This window comes from Nipponia nippon, unplaced genomic scaffold, assembly GCF_047370975.1.
Source record: "Nipponia nippon isolate SJK-2023a ecotype South Korea unplaced genomic scaffold, ASM4737097v1 scaffold_3, whole genome shotgun sequence".
In the NCBI taxonomy this organism is placed as follows: domain Eukaryota; kingdom Metazoa; phylum Chordata; class Aves; order Pelecaniformes; family Threskiornithidae; genus Nipponia; species Nipponia nippon.
Window position 1 is genome coordinate 84,928,034 of NW_028262347.1, and position 21,266 is coordinate 84,949,299.

General features: G+C 42.6%; 1 protein-coding gene across 2 annotated transcripts in view; it reads left to right on the top strand.

Annotated features, from left to right (window-relative positions):
• The window catches only part of TEAD4 (TEA domain transcription factor 4), a 63,529-nt gene that overhangs the window by 29,530 nt on the left and 12,733 nt on the right, over positions 1–21,266 (top strand). For both annotated transcript variants that reach the window (XM_087766926.1, XM_087766927.1), the window contains 7 exons: positions 5,093–5,157; positions 6,090–6,152; positions 9,681–9,815; positions 10,624–10,667; positions 13,187–13,242; positions 14,018–14,148; positions 15,125–15,298. In XM_087766926.1, coding sequence (XP_087623052.1) covers positions 5,093–5,157; positions 6,090–6,152; positions 9,681–9,815; positions 10,624–10,667; positions 13,187–13,242; positions 14,018–14,148; positions 15,125–15,298 — 668 coding nt within the window. The remainder of the gene's footprint in view (positions 1–5,092; positions 5,158–6,089; positions 6,153–9,680; positions 9,816–10,623; positions 10,668–13,186; positions 13,243–14,017; positions 14,149–15,124; positions 15,299–21,266) is intronic.

The following is a 21,266-nucleotide window of genomic DNA, read 5'->3' on the forward strand; positions in this document are numbered from 1 at the left end:
CACCATTTTGGAGATGGATGGAATCGACCGTGACTGGTACCAGGCTGTTCATGGCATCCTCTCATGCAGATTACCCCTGAGCCCTCTACTGCTGAAGCAGAGTAGTGTTTTGTCAGACTGCTCAGTCTGTATAATTTCTTGACTTTCATGGAAACACAACAAAGCTAAATTTGCGCCATAACATTTATTATATCTGGTTGAGAATCCATTGAAATTAGTTTTGCAAGGATAACCCATATATGAGCCAGTTTCTGGAGAGTTTCCATGTGTTTAAATTGTCAGTATAGCCCAGTATGTAACCTTTAAAAGTTTGCCTGAAATTCTCCATATCCACTTCTTCTAAGGCTAGTTTTTCCTCTCTCTTCCATTAACTCATTCCCCTTGCTCCTCAAAGGGTCCTCTTGCTGTATATAAATTTTCCTTCTTGTTTCTTTATAGATAATGGGTTTTGAGCACCTTGTTTTGTTCTCCACGTTTCCCAGTTCTGCTGCATGTCAGACTGTCCTGAAATTTCGTATATGCCAGCATCAGAATCACTTCTGCTGTTTCTTACCTTTCCACTTGGATCCATGTCCAACAGATGGAGGCTTTGAAAAGCCGTAAATATTATTCTTGGCACTAGAAAAAGGTAGTGTGGGTGTGTGTTGCTAGTAATTGGTCTCAGCTTTGTAAAAATGGTTACGTTGGTTGGAAAAGCAGCCAGGTGGAAGGTAGCATAACAGCATCTGCTCCCATCAAACTCTCCTGGGCATGTCACCATGCTAATGCTGAAACCGTGGGAACTGAAGAGGTCAGTGGTTACATGCTGGGCATTGTGTTTCTGGCACAGAAATAGTTCCTAATTTGTGCATAGAGGAGCTGGAGCTGTTTTCTTTTCTCAGCTACAGACCTGATTCTTCTCCCAGGGGAATAAGGAAAGCTTCTGTAATGACACCAATAGGAAAAGATTAAGATCTGTAAATGTAAAATGCTTTCCCATCCCTATGCGTGCTTTAGTTCTGTTTCATGAACATGGCCTAAATGCAGTCATGGACATTTACATTCTTCTGTTTCAGAAACAGATGGAATTAGGAGCTTTGCCAGCCCTTCCCTAAAGGGCTGTGTGGTCAGTCTCTAGCATAGAGTCCTTCCTTGCATTCATTTCTTTCATGGTTGTGTCAAACAAGGGTTTTAAATAAAAACAAGTGACAGCTTTTTCATGTAATTTAAAACTGCTGGAATAAATATTGCATCTATTTTCACTGCTTGCTTTTTTGATGTCTGTGATGACCTAATGTACAAGTTCTCCATTCAGCCCATAAACTTTCCATAGAAAATACTGGGTTTTTGTAATTTTGTTATAAATAAACTTCACAAGAGCGGTGGCTTTGCTTCCCAGTTTATTCCTGCTTCGTTCCTCAAACACTTGCAGCCCTATAAGACGTCTCACAGCCTTGCACTTTCCACTCCCAACTTTTTATTGAGGTACTGTTTTGCTACTAGTATGGTCACTACAAATGTAGTATTTTGCAGATCCTGCTCTTTCTGTCATGTTTTCTGCTTTGAATCAGCCTAGAATTCAAATGTGTAGTTGCTGCTTTTCTGTTTCTGCTCTTTATTCCTCCATCTCCGGGAAGAGAATAAAACCTGTGTGTCTACTTAGATTTGATACGTGAGAGCCAGCGTACAGAACCTACATAGTCTGCCTCCTGTCTTGGTGTCCACTCAAACAGTTCTGTGGTGCTAGCTGTAAATTGGGTCTAAGCGTGCTTCCCCTGATCACTATGAAGTTGTCAGTAGCTCAGCCTTCTCTGCCTCTCCTCCTGATTTTTAAATCCTGGACCTGAGTTGTCTGTCGTTTCCTGCTCTCATTCCAAGCAATTTCAAATTCCGTACCAGTGACCCTGTAGCTTCACGTTTCATTAGCCATTTCATTCATGTTCCTGTTAATACCATTTCCCTCATCTGTCACCATGACCGTCTTTTCTTTGCATCTCTGCATTGGCCTCTCCTCTCACATTTAACATAAAGCTACTTGTCTTCATTTCCCTTGGCCCTGAAGGGCCTAATTTCACTGTGTCATCTCTTAAAAATCAAGGTGTAAAACCTAACCGTCTTCAGTCTGCAATATATGCTTGTTCCATAACTGGACAAGGATTCCTTCACCTCTCCCAGCCAGTGCCCCACCTTCCTGTTTATGGGAGCTCCCCAAACCTTCCACAAAGCTAAGCTTCCTTCTCCATATCTCTTCTGAAGAATGCTCCTTTTTCGGGATGCCTGCAAGAGCCTGAAAGCACTTTTTTAGTTCACTGTATCATGTCACACTGATAAATTCTGTGTAACTATTTCCATGTACTTCCCCATTGTTTATTTTCTTGTACTTAAGAGTCACAGAATGACAGACTCATTTAGGCTGGAAGGGATCTCTTCAGATTGTCTAGTCTGGCCCTACTGCTCAAGCAGGGTCAGCTGCAGCAGATTGCCCAGGATAGTATTTAGGCAGGTTTTGAGTATCTCCAAGGATGGAGACTCTGCAACATCTCTGGGCAGCCTGGGCCAGTGTTTAACCACCCTTGCAGTAAAAAAGTTTTGTGGTTTTTATTTTTCTTGTTTTCAGATGGAATTTTGTGTGTTTTTGTTTGTGCCCATTGTTTCTTGTCCTCTTACTGGGCACTATTGAGAGGAGGCTGGCTTCCTCTTCTTCATTGCCTCCTGTCAGGTATTTATATGCATTGATAAAACTCTCCCCCAAGTTTTCTCCAGGCTGAACAGTCCCAGCTCTCTCAGCCTCTCCCCATATGAAAGATTCTTCAGTCCCTTAATCATTGACACAAAACTGGGAGGAGCTGTTGACACTCTCAAGGGCAGAGAGGCCCTGCAGAGAGATCTGGACAAATTAGGGAGCTGGGCAATCACCAACTGTATGAAGTTTAACAAGGGCAAGTGCTGGATTTTGCACCTGGGACATGGCAACCCTGCACGTACATAGAGACTGGGGAACGAGAGGCTAGAGAGCAGCCCCGCGGAGAGGGATCTGGGGGTTCTGGTTGACAGCAAGTTGAACATGAGCCAGCAGTGTGCCCTGGTGGCTAAGAGGGCCAACCGAGTCCTGGGGTGCATCAAGCACTGTAGTGCCAGCCGGTCGAGGGAGGTGATTGTCCTGCTCTACTCGGCACTGGTGTGGCCTCATCTTGAGTACTGTGTGCGGTTTTGGGTGCCACAGTACAAAAAGGATACAAAGCTACTACAGAGTGTCCAGAGGAGAGCCACAAAGATGGTGAAGGGTTTAGAGGGGAAGCTGTACGAGGAGCGGCTGAAGTCACTTGGTCTGTTCAGCCTGGAGAAGAGGAGAGTGAGGGGAGACCTCATTGCAGTCTACAGCTTCCTCACAAGGGAAGGAGGGTGCTGATCTCTTCTCCCGGTTTAGGTTGGACATTAGGAAAAGGTTCTTCACCCAAAGGGTGGTGGAGCACTGGAACAGGCTCCTCCGGGAGGCAGTCATGGCACAAAGCCTGACAATATTCAAGAAGCATTTGGACAACGCCCTCAGACGTATGGTGTGACTTTTGGAGTTGTCCTATGTAGGAACAGAAGTTGGACTCGATGATCCAAGGAGGGTCGCTTCCAACTCAGGACATTCTGTGATTCTATGATTTTTGTGGACCTTTTGCTGGACTCACTCCAGTATGTCCACATATTCCTCATGCCGAGGAGGATGCAGTACTCCAGATGTTGCCTCAGCAGTGCTGAGTAGAGATGAAGGATCCCCTCCCTTGACCTGTTGGCAACAATTCTCCTAATGCAGCCTGGGATGCTGTTGGCCTTCTTTGGCATGAGGCTGCATTGCTAGCTTGTTGTCAACCAGGACCCCCAAGTCCTTTTCTGCAAAGCTGCTTTCCAGATCGTCAGCCCCCCCCGCATATACTGGTGCTTGGGGTTACTTTTCCCTAGGTGCAGGACTTTGCATTTTCCTTTGTTGAACTTCATGAGATGCCTGTCGACCCATTTCTCCAGCCAGGATCTTTCTGAATGGCAGCACAGCTATCCGGTGTACCAGCCTCTTCAGAGTTTTGTATTTTCTGTGAACTTGCTGGGGGTGCGCTATGTCCAGGTCATTAATGAAGATGTTGAACAGTATTTGCCCCAGTACACCACTAGAGATTTGCCTCTAACTGGACTCTTTGCCACTGATTAAAGCCTTCTAGGCGCGTCTATTCAGCTAGTTTTCAATCCACCTCCTTGTCTGCTTATCTAACCCATACTTTGTCAGATTGCCTATGAGGATGTTATGGGAGACGGTGTCAAAGCCTTACTAGAGTCACCATATATACAGCTCTGTACTCATCCAGCAAGACAGACCTCGCTGTAGAAACTATCAGGTTAGTTAAGTATGATTTCCCATTTGTAAATCCAAGTTACATTTGGGGGAAAAAAAAAAAAAAATCTACCTTTAACTGAACCAGAAAGATCCTTCTGCACGTATCCAACCTACCTTTAAAAGCTTCTCCTAGGTACCACAAAGTTCTCTCTGGTTGTGCTACTCAAAACCACCTTGCCATGCCTACAAGGCAGTTGTTGTACCACAGAGTATGATTTCCCATTTGTAAATCCACGTGGACTACTTCCAATCACCTTCTTGTCCTTCATGTATCTGGAAATGGTTTCCAGGATTACATGCTCCATCACCTTCCAGGGACTGAGGTGAGGCTGGCTGGCCTGTTGTTTCCTGGATCTTCCTTCTTGCCTTTCTGAATGTTTTAGGGCAAGTGGCTTTCCTTTTTCTTCTTTGTTTGTACTGGTGATCTTGATACATATTTACAGCTTCTATGCGCTGTGGTAATGTAATTATTAAGCAAAGCATATGATTCTCCTTTTTATTGGTAATTTTAAGCTATACAGATGCAAACTGGGAAATAGAATTTGCAGCCCAAAGTTCTGCTCCTAAAACTCAGACCTCTACCATGTGAACTAATGAGCACCTTTCTAAGAGAGAAAATAGTGTGACAGAGTATCACCCCACTGCTGATCTCTATAGATAGATAATTCCATTGTACATATTTTCCCTGGGATCATAGCTTTCTAAACTTCTATTTGCATTATTTCTCTGTTCCAGGCCGAAATGAGCTGATTGCCCGCTATATTAAGCTGAGAACAGGGAAAACACGCACAAGGAAACAGGTAAGTGTAAAGTTTTCTCTGTAAACATTAGCTTATTTGGACCACAAGACATGATGAGGGCTTATGAGAACAAATTCCTTGCTCTTCACTTGCTATTAGTTTCTGGCTTTGCTGGAAAGAGATTGTTGCGCTGAGCTGGTTAATAAGAATGGTGGGAAGAATCAGCTCAGGCATTTTATAGTAGGACTGTAATGCTCATGTCTCCCAACCACATTGTGACACACAAATTTTTCTACTGTTAAGCAGTGTGTGATTTTATTTGGTTGGTCTACTAATGTGCTTTTCAGTGAACATCAGTGTCCTCTATATGAAGATTCTTTGTTCAGCCCAGACAGATGGACAGCAATTAGGATTTTGAAAATACCTGGGACATGGGATGAAAAAGGAATCTTTGTAATTTGGGAATGACAGTCTAGGCTATGCTGGACAAAGCACTGAGCAACCTAGACCTGCTTTGGGTAGGGGGGTTGGTGGATGGCATCCAGAAGTTCCTTCCAACCTAAACCATTCTATGATGCGTTTCAGCCCACATTAGATATGGGGAAGTTTTGAGAGTTCTGTGTTCTCATTATATAGATATGGAATATGGATTTCCCTTCTCCCAAGAGGAGGCCAAGATGGGGAGCAAAGAGATCAGAACTCTCAATCCCTTTTTAAGGGGATTTAAGGATGGGTTCTTTAGTTTTAGAGGAGGTCTCTGGCTTAATAAATCCATTTGAATTGGAAAAGGCATTAAATGGACCATCTTTGCTGGTCCCCCACCTCATTTCATGATACTTAAGTTATGTTCAGAAAAGCATCTCATTGCAACCCACCCTCCCCCTAACCCTAAATAACTCCCTATTGCACAAGGTGCTTCAAGTATGTTTACTTCTGCGAGTAGCTACCAAGTACTCCTCTGGAATGAAGATGGATTTTGTCTTTCAATGCAGGTATCTAGTCACATCCAGGTCCTGGCAAGGCGGAAAGCTAGAGAGATCCAAGCCAAGCTCAAGGTATGATGGGTATCCTTTAACATATCACACAAGCCCCCTGAGTCAGCCATTCCCTCATCCATTCCCTCTTTGAATGGCCTTAGAAAAGGGTGAGATTAGCCACTGAACTGTAGTAAGCTGGGGAGGAAAAGGTACTTCCCAGGAAGTGTTGTGCAAACACTTGTATTGTTGTAGCTCTGTGACGTCTGGAGCAATTCTATTTAAAGAATAAAGAAACAATAACTTTAATTTTCATGTGTCTGACTTCTACCTCCGGTTTATGCTGCTGTCATCGAAGTCTGAAAGACCCTTATACTTGGGAGTATGCAAAGAGTGTTTACCTGAGAAGGAGGGGTTTACAGTCACAAATGCTGACAAGTAATCAGTCTCTGGTGTTGTGGTGGCGTTGGGAAAGGGTAGCCTTACAGTTACTGCAGTGCTAGTTCCACCTCATACTAGTGGTAGTGATCTGGAGTTGTCTGTGAGAAAGTGTTCTGAGTTGGCATAACCACAGAGAGGAAGCAATAAAGCCAGCTGGCATCTTCTCAGGTAAAATGGTGCCAGCTGAATAGACTTTGCCCCTTGATTAATACAGACCTAATTTGAAGAGGCCTGGGCTAACAAGAAACAAAATGGTTGACTATTTGTTTGAGCAAATCTGTATTTTCCTTTCTATAGGAAGAGCTCTGAGATCAGTCTAATGAACTGATACCTCTTGACATTTATTTCCACCCAGATTTGGAGCAGGGAGATGGTTTATGTGCTCAGACTGAATTGTCAGAAATGTCAAGAAGGTCAAGTTTATGGGTGACAGTTGCCCAAGAGGGTGTCCCCTCTTAGAATGTGAGCCATCCAGAAAGGACCGGCTGAGCAGGATGAAGTCATGACTGTACCCCCCGCATCATATCCCCAGGTCCATTTTAGAAAACGGTGTTGTGTCTGTCATTAGCCTGTTGTGTTTCCAGCTGCTCCGAGAAAGAGAAGGAGCCACAAATTACAACTATCTAATTCAGTGCTTCTAGGTAGGGCTGCCTAAGCTTGAAACCTGTGGTGCTGTTAAATGGTCAATTCAGGCGGAGGCCTGCTTGAGAGGCAAGTTAGAGCGAGTAGGAAACAACAACTGCCCGGGGTGTTAAAAGATTTACTGCTGCTTATATCTGTAACCTTGATTCCGTTCCTTGCATGTCACAGCTCTGGGATTTGACGTGATTGAAAAGCCAGTCAGCCGAGCCTGTTCCCACTTAGCACACAGGAGCTGGCCGTTTTTGTTCTCCGGGAACGAAGGTGTCTCAGGGAGCTCCATGGAACCATTGGTTGTTCTCCTTTCACACCACCCCAGGCCATGCTGTGAGCTCTGCCCAGCTGCCTGCAGTGAACCATTCCCCAGTACCAGACTGTTCCTTTCTGCCTGCAGAGGCAAGTCTGTAGCACTGATTCAACTCATTTACTTCTTTTCTTTCACTAGTCATTTTCATAGAGCAAGGAAATGAAATCACAAAAGCTGCTACCCTTCTTCCAAGTTCCTGCTGATAGCTATGTGTTCTTCTATCACTGTTCATTTTCCATAGCGAGTATACGTTTTCATATTTATATCCTAGAGATCAGAGCAGCTACACACTGACTTTTCAGAGCAATTACTACAATACTACCATGTCCACACAAAGTGGAATGTCTTCTCTAAGTGTGCACTGTGCTTGTAACAGAGAGAAGTGGGAAAGTAGGGTAAAGCTTGGAGAAAAATTGTTCCCAGAAGTCAGTAGTTTTCCATGTCCTAGATATCACCTGTACTAAGGAAAAAGAGGGAAACTGTGGTGGTATTATTATTATTATTATTATTATTATGCATTTTGAGAATAATAAAAGAAAATACAAACTTTGCAAATGTTTGGTAAAAGTTTTGTTCCTTCATTTTCTTTTTTTTTGTACTGGAAACACAATACAAATGAATACAGAACTGTTAGCTGAAGGAGAAAGGAGGTGTCTTTTACAAAAACATGCTTTTTCCAGCAGTCTGTCAGGCATTTAAACAAAACTGAAAAGCACAACAGGGGTTAATAGATAAAATCTTTTCCCTTTTTAATTGTTCTTTTTTTTTTTTTTTTTTTTTTTTTTTCACTTTAATCCTTCCATAAGTAAATGCCTCTTCCCCATAAACTCATGTATAAACTCAGGTAGACAAATATGATTTTTCCAGTGAGAAAGCAAGTGGAGGATAAAAATCCTTTTCTGCAGTGGCAACTGGGAAATGGTCCATATGTATGTCATGATAAAACAAAAGAATCCTTACCCTTAACAAATGTTGTGGGTAATCCTGTAAACTGAGTATTCCCTAAAGCATAATTTAAACTGGATTCTGAAAAACTTTGCCATAGCTTTGGAGGATCTTAGGAACTTTCTCAGCAATTAAGATGTTTCCCTTCCATTCACTTGAATGGTACTAATACCAGTCACAGATACTGTAAAAAAGAAGATATATAAGTATTGCCCATTCCTACTGATCATTCCACTTAAACGTTATCATTTATTCTTGAGCTTTTGTTGTGCCTCCTCCAAATGTTTTTGTGTTAGACACATCAGAATCCTGGGCCTTGAACTTTAGAAAACCTTAGAGAAAGTGGAGGGGTTACAGAGAACGGAGACCCAAGGGTGAGAACTTACTGCAGTTCAATGAATGCAAGTGGGAAGTGAGAATTCCTGAAGAAGACAGAGAGAGCTTACCTCTTTCAGCAGTCTCTCCAAGCCATGAATTCATCTACGGCATTGCCATTATAATTATGATGTCACAGATAAATGTGGAGTGTTTGAAGGATGAAGATTAATTGTAGGGGATGTAGGAGGAAAGGCAGAATGTGGGGAAGTGCTTCTGTTTGTCTGTTTATTCCTTAGAAGAAGAAATGAAGAATTCTATTTGTTTTAAAGATACATCAGACCCCCTAGTTGTTGCACCATCATTGTCACTGCCTGTAAAAATGTGTACAATTCCACAGCCGTGTTAAAATACAAAAAGGAATGTCCTTGCATGTGTGCCCTGGGAGGTTATTAAGATTTCCTGTTTCCCCAGGGCTAGGAATAAAATGATCAACTTTACCTGAGACTGAGGCAGTCCCAAATTGAGGTAGTTGTTTTGCAGTGATGATGACAAACTCCTTTTGTGAGCTTGTTTTTAGAGGTTTTTTTTTTTATAAGCAAGACTCTTTCCCATTGAATATTCCTACCAATTAGGATTGTACTTTCCATAACAAAACATTTAAGTGGTGTGGCTGAAAGCCTTCAGACAGAAAGGATAAATGCTTAGCAGTCTCTAAACCAGTGATTCCAGCATTTCAGAATGGATGATTAATCACATGTGAAGCTATAGTAATGGGTGAAAGACTTACATGCTTTGAAGGGTTCTTAGGGCAGTTATTGGTGAGTCTGCTGCCCAGGTTTTCAGAGATGCTTGTTCCCTACAAAGAAGCTGATGAGAATCCTGGTTATGTAGCATTAGACCAGGCAACTTGTTTATCATTATAGTAATTCTGTTTTTCCTGTTTCTACTCTTGCTGATAGGATCAGGCAGCTAAAGATAAAGCCATGCAGAGTATGGCCACGATGTCATCTGCCCAGATTATCTCTGCAACTGCCTTCCATAGTAAAATGGCCTTGCCTGGTCTCCCACGACCAGCCTACCCTGCTGTTTCTGGGGTGAGTGAATCCGTGTCTTGGAGGAGTTGGGCTGAAGACACTTGAGTATTTGAACGGGTGTTGGGACATCAGAAAGGGTGAGCCAAAAGGGATCGTCTTTGTAGAGCAAATCTGTCGTATGGCTTCAACAGTTTGGGTCTAATTCTTTGCTCACACTTATGTAAAGCAATAGTGTTTCACTATATGCTTTTTTTAAAATGATACAAGTGACAGAACAATCGGATCCTTTGGGTTTTCAGCTGCCTGAAATATTACGTGTCTGTATCACTTTCTTAGTCCAGGATCTTGTTGGATTAAAACTGTTTGCGCCCTCCTGACCCTTTCTCAAGCTTATCATTCTCAAGCTCATCTTGAGTGCTTAGGTCACAAATTGATGGCACTTATATAAAATCCTTAATAGAGAAGGCCTGTCAGCATCCCCTAACATTTGAGTTGGGCCTGGTGAGCTTTTGCTGAGCATTGATTTCTGCCAAAACACTGCTGTGGAGCTCTCCTGGGGAAAATGGTCCCTCCAAGAGAGTAAGCATCATTAAAGCTTTGGAGATGGAGGCAGAAGGTGCATACATCTAACATTAAAAAGCACTATTGGGTCAGTCGGTTACATGTCACTAGTAGTGTTGAAAGAAAATAAAGACCAGTCAGCGCCTCCACAAGGATGAAACTAGGAAGGTAGAAGGAAGAGATATAGCTCAGTCACATCTTTAAAAGTCTGTGAGCTTGCCATTTCTTTCCTCAGAAAGGAGCAAGCCTTGCTTTTCATCTCTGTCCTAAAAGTGGTGACTTTTGCCTGTATGTTTTTCTCTTGCAGTTTTGGCAAGGAGCTTTGCCAGGCCAAGCTGGATCTTCCCAAGAGTGAGTATTCCTTCACGTGAGCATCCAAAGCAGGTGCTTCTGCCTCTTCCTCTATGCTGCCTGAGGAACACTATTAGCTATTACAAGAGTTATAAAATGCTATGATAATGTAGTCTTTGCTCTCAGACAGATTCTCTGATCGTGGATCTGAGACTTAAGGCCCATGGTTGAAGACAGACTGAAAGTCATGAGAGAATCTTAAATAGATAAACCCCTATGTCTTCATATGGTACCTACAACATGGATTACACGCCTTTAATGTGTCCCATGACTCAAGCAGCCTAATCTGAGTTATTTTAGGGAGCTGCTGAATCTGAGAGAGGTGAGGCTGCTGCAGCTCCATGCTCCCAAGTTCAATCAGTAGCAAGGCTGAGCATGTATTCCTGGTAGGCACATACATATGCACATGCATATGCATATGCATTGCACATACACACATATACACATGGCTGGCCACACAGAACAGCACAGACAGACAACGCTCAGCACTCACACAAATACAAACAGCACCAACAGCCTCATCCTGTACCCCTCTCTGGCTGATGAGGGTGAAGATGTGTTAGTGGGAAATACACATGCATTGTGGGTCCATCCACTAGCTGCCCTGGGATCCCTTGTCTCCCTGCGTGCTGGCACCCAGGCAGGTGAGCCCCCGAGGCCACAGCCCCATTCCAGTTGCTGGTGCAGGCCTCTCACTCACACACACACACAAACACACATGTATGTGCACAAACATACACACACACTGTGAATCTCTCCCATAACTGGGCTTAGATACACAGTCCACCCAGTAGCTGGATCTTCACCCTCCCCGGTTTGCCCCCCACAGAGATAAACACACACACACACAAACTCATCATTCAGTCGACCTCCAGACTCCACCCACAGTCTTTCTGTCATTTGGCCTGAACCTCTTGGTCCGTCTGAAAGCATCCTTACCCCTGGAGAGACACACAGCTGGCTTCCAAACCACCTACTTGCTGGCTAGTCTGGCTTGATAATAGCTAGTGATCACACCCTCACTTGCTGCTGGCACTCCAGAAACAAACAAACAAGCACACAGAACTGAGAGCTCCTCATGCAGGAAGACAATTAGAATTAGAAATAGAATTTAGTGAGAAGATAGGACAGACTGCACTGACAAGGTGCCAGGGCATGGACAGAGTACTGTACTGACCTTCTTACATGCGACTGGCACCTTTTATCACTGTATTCTCCCTAAACATCCCCATAATAAATCTTGTGCGATCCCCAAATGCTCTTCGCTTGCATTCCATAATGTGTCCCATACCATCTAGGCAGTAACCCCCTCAGTTTGCAAGGTGACTGGTTTGTAAGCCTCCCCAGCTGGCTCACTGGGTTGGTTTCACACCTGGACAATGGGGCTGATGGCTCTCCTGTGACAGCCCTGGCAGGGGCTCTGTTTCTCTAACAGGGTTACTGGGGCTCCCCTGCCCCAGTGTGGAGATGAGCCTTTGATGGGCTGATCCTTCACCAGTGAAGGCCCTGGGTGTAGTTGTGTCAGAGTATTATTTGCCTGCCATTGTTCCTCTGTGCTCCTTTGTTTGTATGGGGGCACACTTTTTATCATGTAACCTAACAAGAGCAATCTAAGTCAACTTAAGGACAAGCAACTGGAAGGGAGTATGTTCTTCACGCAAGCCATGTGTTCCTGCTGTCCTGTGGTGCTATTGCTAATGTTTGTGGAGCAGATCAGGGAACAGATAATATTAAAATACCTTGTGGGGAAAAATGGCTAGTAAAAGAATGGAAGCCATCCTAGGAGAAATAAAAAGTAGATTTTATGCCTTTAGCTTGAAAGTGAACAAGGAAGCATCAGTGTGAGAGGTTCTTTTAGAAGCTTGAAGTATCTGCCACCCCGATGTCAGATGATGTCTCCAGATCCTGTTTTTTCTTACAGTGGTATTAAACTGGAGCAGAGCTGTATTGAAAGCTAGGTTCAGTTGTGGGTGTTGAACATCTCTGAATCTGGGCCTAAAAGTCTGAGAGGCATCCAGCCCAGATGTATATCCACTTACATAAATTTAAATCTATCTGTGGTTGAAAGAAAAGGATAACTGAATGGGCACCAGTGTGTTAACAGGCTGATAAGGATCTCTGAATAAGAAGGCTGCAGGGAGAGCTTCCTGAACACCTGCAGGGAAATCATAATCTGTCCAGTCCTGGCTCCTTACTGTTTTTTTTTTAATCTTTCTCCATGAAAGTTATCTCTATTTTTTTAAATTTTTAATTAAAATTTTACTTTTAATTTTTTTTTTATTTTTTAACTTTTTTTTTTTAACTTTTTCTCCATGAAAGTTATCTTTATTTTTTTTTTAATCTTTCTCCATGGAAGTTATCTCTCTTGCCCACGCAGAAAGATAACTTCCCAAAGACACTTATGCCACTTTCCCTCTCAGGAAAAATACTTGATCTAATCTGCGCAAACAGTTGGTCAAGAGTCTTTTTGATTTGGGTTGGGTTTTTTGTTAACCATCTCTCTTTGTGTACTTCTGTAGCGTGAAACCTTTTTCTCAACAACCTTATGCTGTACAGCCTCCGCTGCCATTACCAGGTAGGTAAGGAAATGTAGTTCCTTGTGTTGAAATTATATTCCAACTTCAAAAATAGCCAACACTTCAAAAAATTTAAAATTTTTTTTTTAAATTTTTACCTATTGAAATATTTTGGTGAGCCCAAAATTAATTTTAATATCATTTCCCCTTATCACCAGTTCCTATCCTTTTACTGAGAGAGCTGAAGCTTTTTAATTTTGTTTTATTATAAAAAACATTTTTTCCTGATTTAGGTTGGTTGTTTTGGGGTTTCTTTTCATCCTGGCTCAGCAGAAAATAAAAGTTTACGTATCTCTACTGTTCTTCCACCATGCTACATGTACTAGAACACTGTTTTCCATCATAGCATGATTACCTTTACAATTTCTCATTAAGTGGAACAACAAATGTCTTTTCCTTTTCAGTTTCTCCATTTTGATGGGTTAATGGTCATGTTAACGGTGATGCTTCATTCTGATACTAAAGCAGTGTATTTCACTGCTCATTTAGGGCTCAGTCTAGGTCCTCTTAAAGTTGCTGAACATGTTTTCTCTGGCATCAAAAACAGGTAGATTGTCTTTTACATCATTACCAACCCTGACAGTGCTGTCTTAGCAGAGAGTAACTGACAAGCCATTTAGAGCACAGGTAGAGCGAGGACCTTCTGAATGATATTTTTTGCATGATGACTGAAGTCATAAGAAAATGTAATTAGTCAGTTTTGACAACAGGTGCTCTACTGGAAAGCTATTACCAACTTTTCTCTTTCTTGTTGTATAAATCCTGTGTGCTTAGGGTTTGAGTCTCCTACTGGCCTCTCGCCTTCCCCATCAGCACCAGCTTGGCAAGGACGAAGGGTTGCTAGCTCCAAACTTTGGATGTTAGAATTCTCTGCATTCTTGGAACAACAACAAGACCAAGACACAGTAAGATACACACCTGACTTCTACTCCTCATTAATTTTTGGTCTTCAGGTAGTTCCTCTTCATCATGGATATGTTATACTACTATACGTGTATGGAAATACTTGCTTCGTTGCTCTGCTGAGAATAGAAAGCCATCTTTGGGAAACACAAGATATCCTTCTCTTAGAGGATAGAATTACCTGTAGCAATATAGCCAGCTCTGTGCCGTGTGCTTCTGGCCTCCCTTTCCAGGGTTGTGGATGTTCACATACCAGAGCTCAAGGGACTGAGGTCATAAGACAATGGTACAGCCCCTGCTGGGCTATTCTAGCTGTCCCGTTCAGCCTTGGAGGATAGACCCAGAATCAGATGATGGTAAGATCACATGAAGCCACGTATTTCTCTGGTGTGCTGGGAACTTAAATGCGGGGGCAATTGGGATGAATTTGCATCAATGTATTTCCACGGTGCCACCTATAAAATGCAAGTAGTAAGATTTGCCTGTCTCACTAAATGGGTGTGATACTCCATCTTGAGACATATATTGGTGATGGTCCAGTTACATTTCCTCTGTCTGAGGTAGGAAAGTTCAGAAAAGATGATATATTGGCTGGTACCTTGCTGTGGGATTTCAGGTAGCTCTTCATAGGACAGGAGCATTGGTGTTTGACTGAGTGACCTGTGACAGGTAACACTCTGTATCTCAGGTTAATTCAGACTATATAGCAGCAGCATGAGGCAGTGGTTTAGGAATGAATATAGGAAAAAAACCCAACAATAATGTTTCAGAAGAAGCAAGAAGCATGGATGTATTGATAGGAAAAAAATAACAATATGAGCTCCTATTAGCAGAGATATTTCTGCTAATACTTCTGCTCTTTTAGAAAGTGCTATCAAATCTTCAGTGACTTCACTTCTGTGAAGAATCATGAATGTTCAGTATGTACTGAACAGTACTGAATGATTTCCTAACTCCATGTTTTTCCTCTTCTTGCAGTATAACAAACACCTGTTTGTGCACATTGGACAGTCAAGCCCCAGCTACAATGACCCCTACCTCGAGGCAGTGGATATCCGGCAGATCTATGACAAGTTCCCTGAGAAAAAAGGGGGCCTGAAGGAGCTCTTTGAAAGGGGGCCAGCTAATGCCTTCTTCCTTGTCAAATTCTGGGTAAGGGAAGGACCCTTTGCAGGGTACCTATTTGCTATGAAGTTCTCACTTTAAAAGCGGTGGCCTTGCTAGCTGTTAGAAGACTGCCGCCTGTGCAGGCAACTTAATACAGTCACAAATGTCACTGGAGATCTTTTCTTGGCTGCACAAGGCCCTTATTCTGGCCTGAAGCAGGATGTATCTTTCACAATGTCATCTGTAGAGTTGTTCTTGACTAGTGTCTGGAGATTTTATTTGCTAATGGTGACTTACCTTATTTATGTACAGGAGAATTCAGATGAAATTATTCTCTGTGTACCCTTATGTGTTCACTTCTCTCAGTGTTGAGTAACTTCTCAGTCAGAGGCAACATTTTTCTATCTCTTCTCCTATCTCATTAGCTGCATTTTGTGTTATCCAAGTACTAATAATTTATAGATGCATATTTACTGCAGGCACAAGGACAGACAAAAGATAAGAGAGACATATAATGGAATTGGATTATGCTGATAATATATTACTGAAATGACTTCTGGTAAGTTGGCAGAAATCAGCCTGGCAAAAGCCTACTCACTCAATTTGGATTTTTGTGAGTTAGCTGAAATTTGAGAAAACTGTGCCATTGTGCTTCAGGGTACAAACAAAATAGTTTTGATGATCGATATTATCATAGGTATTACAAGATTAAAAATAATAGCAGCTTGGGGAAGTTGCACACTAGATGGCTGAGGGAATGCGCAATGGGACTTGGAGCTTTTCACCTTGAGTTTACCATTTGTAATTCAGCCCGAGGTCAGGAGTGAGATGATGAGAAATGAGCTTTCATTTCTCATACTCTTCATAAAAACTGGCACTAGAAAGCTTCTTAACTGGTGCTTTCAGGAGAAGGAAGAGTTAACTTAAGTACCTTGAGATGCAACTTCCCAGCTGCCCCAAGCCTAGCCTTTCCAGAACTAAGTTGGAGAATGTTGGCTGGGAGCCTGCTGTTCAAGTGTCTGGTGCTTAGAGCGTTAGTTATTGGTGATTCTTGGAGACACATAATTTTACTACCTGTAGACGGTGTGCTGCTGAACTGGGTCCCTCATGTCAGCCTCTGTTGGCATACAACAAAGTCTGCTTGGGAAGGTCAAAACAAAAAGTAAAAGACCAGCCCTGTTCCGGGTGGAAGAGACATACTTGGGAGAGACAGCAGCATCTTGCTGAAAAGGGTATCCTTTGATAAAATCTGGGTAGTGAGTGCCCTACTAAGAACTGTCCGGAAAGGGAAACAGAAGTCTGATGTAACAAAAGAAAGGCAAGAGAGTAAGAGGGGATAGCTTCTAAGAAACGGTCCTTGGAAAAGTAGGAGCTGTGACAGCTGCTTCCTGCTGCGGTTTAGGGATCCCAATAAAGCCTTCGTGTCAAGGTAAAGAGCACTGGCTCCTGTGTGGTATCACTCTGAAGTGCTTTGGAAGTTTCAAGAACCAAAAGGAAGAGCTTAAAGGAAGACGTTACATAGACAGAATAAATCACTTTGAATTCCTTGAATTAAGAGGAGAGAAATCATAATGAAATTGTGATCTAGTGCAACTGTGATTTTATTTATCAAAACTGTTAGTGTGCTTTTGTGCTTCCGGGGTTGGGTTTGGGGATTGTGTCTGTGTGGTTTTTAATATTAGAAGGATAAATGTGGCCTATGCATCCTGTCAGAGCAACCTAAGTTAGGCTTTTGAAGGATTTACTTGGTGGAATGTCATTAAGTTGGACTCTTTCTGGGCCCACGTGAGGTGTCTGGTGTTCAGAGGGTATCAACTCACTGAAATTTGGCTTGCAAAAAGAGATGTGACATAGGATTTGAAACACCTTTACTCCAGTGTATACATGATGCCCTGGGACTCTGCATCTGTACACTTATAATGACAGTGATATTTCTGGGCTTGGTTTAATATTTTGACTTTCTGATTCTTTTTTTGGTACCCTTGCATTGTTGAATCCCATCTGGTGTTAACATCAGGTTTTATTGGTGGAGACGCTACAGGCTGTCACTTACAAATAAGCTAACTTCACTAGTGAAGTCATTGATTGAATGGAAGCTGCTAAGGCTTTTAAGAAGTAAATCATTTGGTCTTGTGTTTGTTTCTCAGTGTAGACAGTAGTAAGGGATGAAAACACCATCCCTGATGCCATATTCTGGGTGAGAAAGGATTGGGACACTTTTATGATTTGCTCTGTGTTTCACAGGAGTACTTACATTAATCCTGTTGTAAGCTTTCAGATAGGATCTCTAAGGCAATATAACTAAAGCAGTTCAAAAAAACTTTTGCTCCAGAAAATTTGGACTTTTTTGAGGAAAACTCCAAACTTTTTATTGCAAAACTTTGTATTCAACATGCCTGAAATATTGTGGTAATGCAGTCTTAAACAATTCATGTGAGCCATGCCTGAAATGCACCATGCTACATGTGTCATGGGACTTCCCAGGTTTGGTGTATTGCGATAGGTGTGTGTAGTGCAATCCCTTCCCAGTAAACACTTTTCACAGATAAGGCAATGTCATTTAAAGAAACAGTTTAAAGGAAGAAAACTAGATTTCAGCTGAGATTTTTATACCCCTCTGCATTTTTATACCTCTGTAACAGTGTATGCTAGGGTGCTTTTTCATTTTGCTGCCTGATTGCTCTGGACAGCTATACAGATATACTGTTGATGTCCAGAGATATGTTGGATAAAGCAATTACTACACTGTTGAATTTATAGCATCATTTTAGGATAAAAGTATTATCCAAAAGCAAATTACCAATAACCTTAAACTTGGCGAGTAGAGTTAAATACTTGAAGGGGTGTTTTGAGACATGAGGATATGATTGATTTTTCAAAGGTTCTGAATTGAAGTGGTGGTTGCCAGTGACGAAGACTTAAAAAATCAAGGCACCGAATAAGTTGGTTTTGTATATATGTAGTTTTAGGCTTGAAGAACCTGAGGCAGGAACCTGCCATTACTGCACTAAGCATTCAATATACCAGCTGGTCTGTTGTGCACCAGAAGCCTACCTCTAAACACCAGGGCTGGGGTTTCTTGACATCACTGATAGCACTTAGGATGTAGTGTGACTAAGAAAGAGATGTTCATGTTTGTTCAATGGTGCTTTAAATTATTTATACAACAGCTAAGAGTTAAAAGTTGATTAGTTTGAAACATAAGCAGTGTTTGCAATTCTTCCTTGATTTTGGCATTGGGAGTTTGGTACAATGAACTAACTCTTTGACTTGGATTGACAGGTTGTGTATGACATCTGTGTGACATTTCTCTGTGCTCCAAGTGCATTCTAGCACACGACAATGAATGTGAGACATTAGCCTCCCAACACATGGGCAGTGGCAGCTCTGCTCTTTTCCAGTGTAATATTATCTCTAGCACCTGTTAACTTGGTTCTCCCCATGAACTCCTCCTATATGCATCGTTATTAATAGTTTGGGGAAGAGGCGTTTCCAGAGCTTTGCAGATTAGTAGAATGGTGCGCCTGCATCTTAAAGCTTTCAGAAGTTGTGAGACTCTGGGTGGAAGACAGAAAGAAAATGACAAACCAGGAATTCAGGACAGGCAGTACTTTGTCCAGAGCAGCCATCTGCATAGGAGTGAATCAGGGGAATTGCTTGGGAGACCTTTCCTGCCAGTGATGAATATATGTAGTAATTTCTTCTCCTCAGTGATAGGCAAGCTGGACCAGTCAAATCACTGAGTGTTTTCTGTCCAGTAAATGAATTATACTTTTGTGGAAGGGGCTGAAGGGGTGAGCTGAAGACTGCTGTCCTGCACTTGGCTTATCCCCTGTACCAAGCAAATCCAGTCAAAACAGCAGCAGTGTAAATTCCCCTCAGCACCCTGCCCTGCCCACTGTATGCCTTCAATCCTGACCTGGCAGAAACTGCCTGGAGAGCAAGGAGATGGTAGTTTAGTCTCCACGTCCATTCTGTCCTTGGCACTTCTTCTGAGGCAGCAAACAAGACAGCAGCTAGCAACAGAGATTTTTATGATCTTTGCACATTTTTTCTGAGAATGGATATGACAGCCCATTAATTTCACCTGCAGGCACCAGCATCACCTCCTGCTGTCTTATATAAGGGGACTCTGTCAATGGCATTACTTTCACCAAAGTTATTCCCCACAGTGTTCAACAGTATAAAGATTGTTGGCAGCAAAAAGCAGACTGAAAGACTGAATTGCTGAGGGAATTGGTCTGCTGGGTGTGAAAATAACACAATCCTGGCGGACTAGCTAAGTCTCGGCTACCCATACTGTTGGCAAGGCCTTCTGCTATCTTTGGCTAGCTCAGAAACTCTCCCCTTTCCTCCTTCTTGGAGGCTGAAGCTGCAGTGGCTCAAGTTTTGGACTGTTCTTAAAGAATTGTTCAGCATATGCCTTTCCATTGACCACGTGGGACCTGTGTGCAAGATCTCGTCAAACTATGGTTTCTCACAGCATGTAATGCCATTTGGACTCTTGTCCAATCATTGCTTTTCAAAGCCTCAGATAAGCTGAAGGCTGATTCTCAAAGGTCACATTTCGCTCTGTAAAGAGTTTCAGAGAAATTTTGATTCACAGCCTCATCCTAGTGGGAATGAGGCCTTTCTCGGTAATCAGTTGTGAAACTCACTCCCTCCAAAGATCAGACAAAAATCTTGGCTTAGTACATGGTTAGGACAGTGCACAATGCCAACTTTTCTGTAAGTCTTTCTTCCTTCCTTGGGGTTGCAGAAGTTGAGTGATACACTCAAGCTTATCAGAGCTGTTTTCAGCAGAGCTGCTAAGAGACTCATACCACCGATATGATTTAAAAAAACCAAACCAAACCAAACCAAGTAATACTAGCTTGTTGAGGGTTACTATGCCCTTCCCTGAACAAATCCCTTCTCTTCCATCTAGAAATCTTATCTTGTAGGTTTTTAAAAATTCCGCTTACTTCTCTGGAAAGGAGGAAATCTCAGATGTTTCCCCCAAAACAGGCAGATTAGGTCTCTTGCATGCAATATGTAGATCTCTGAGATGTGCTAGATCACAGATACCTCACTGATTGTAGTTTGAGTATGTTTGGAAGTCATCAGGCAAGCTACAGACAAGTACGTCATGTGTGCTGAGCTTGCACAGTAAGTTGAATGCACCTCAGACACATCAGATAGATTGCTGTTATGCTAGAGCGCGCACAGCTTTCTGCATCTAGAACTTCTTGCACAGAAAGCCAGAACCTGACTTTGTCAGATAAAGTAGTATGGTCCAGTTGGTGGCTCATGACTCAGATTTAGCTTGTAATATGCCTCATCTATTCGACCTTCTACCTTTGCCCTTGAAGAGATGGAGCACAGCTGTCTGAGTGCTGAACACCACCCAACCAGCTGAATGCTGCTGCTGCCCCTGCTGCAGTCCCACCCTGTTGCTAGCAGTGGCAAGTAGGAGCCTGGGGGGCAAGGCAACTCAGCCCATTGGCTGTGGACTTTCCTAAATCCTGACTATGTCTCCTTTGGCTGCCTAGGCTGGGGTAAGGAACATATTCAAGAGTTGTCTCACTTGTTGTTGGACTTACTAGTGCATTTGCCAGTGAGGAGCTGAGGCACCTATGTTCTAGTCTCCAGGTCTGAATCACAGTTATGTATTCAACAAGTCCATGCATTCCCAGACTATAAAGTGAAGATTAGCCTTCCTACTTGATGAAGTGCTGGGAAGATGAATTTCCTTTAAGTCATAGTCACTATTATTCCCTTGCATCTTTGAGGGATGGGATGGAATGTACTGAACAGAGTAAAGCAGACCTTTCTCTGCTCGCCTTGGGTGCTCACCCCAGGATTGGGCGTGCTTTGACACAAGGTTTTCTTTAGAGAATGAAGCTCTGAAAGTGAAGAGAAAGGAAGAGTCTTTTTCCCCAAAGCAGCAATGGGGTTTCTAGTCCTGATGGCCTAGGTGTTGTGAGGAGCTCACAGGAATCTAGGCATGGAGGCCATAGCATTTTTAGATGTT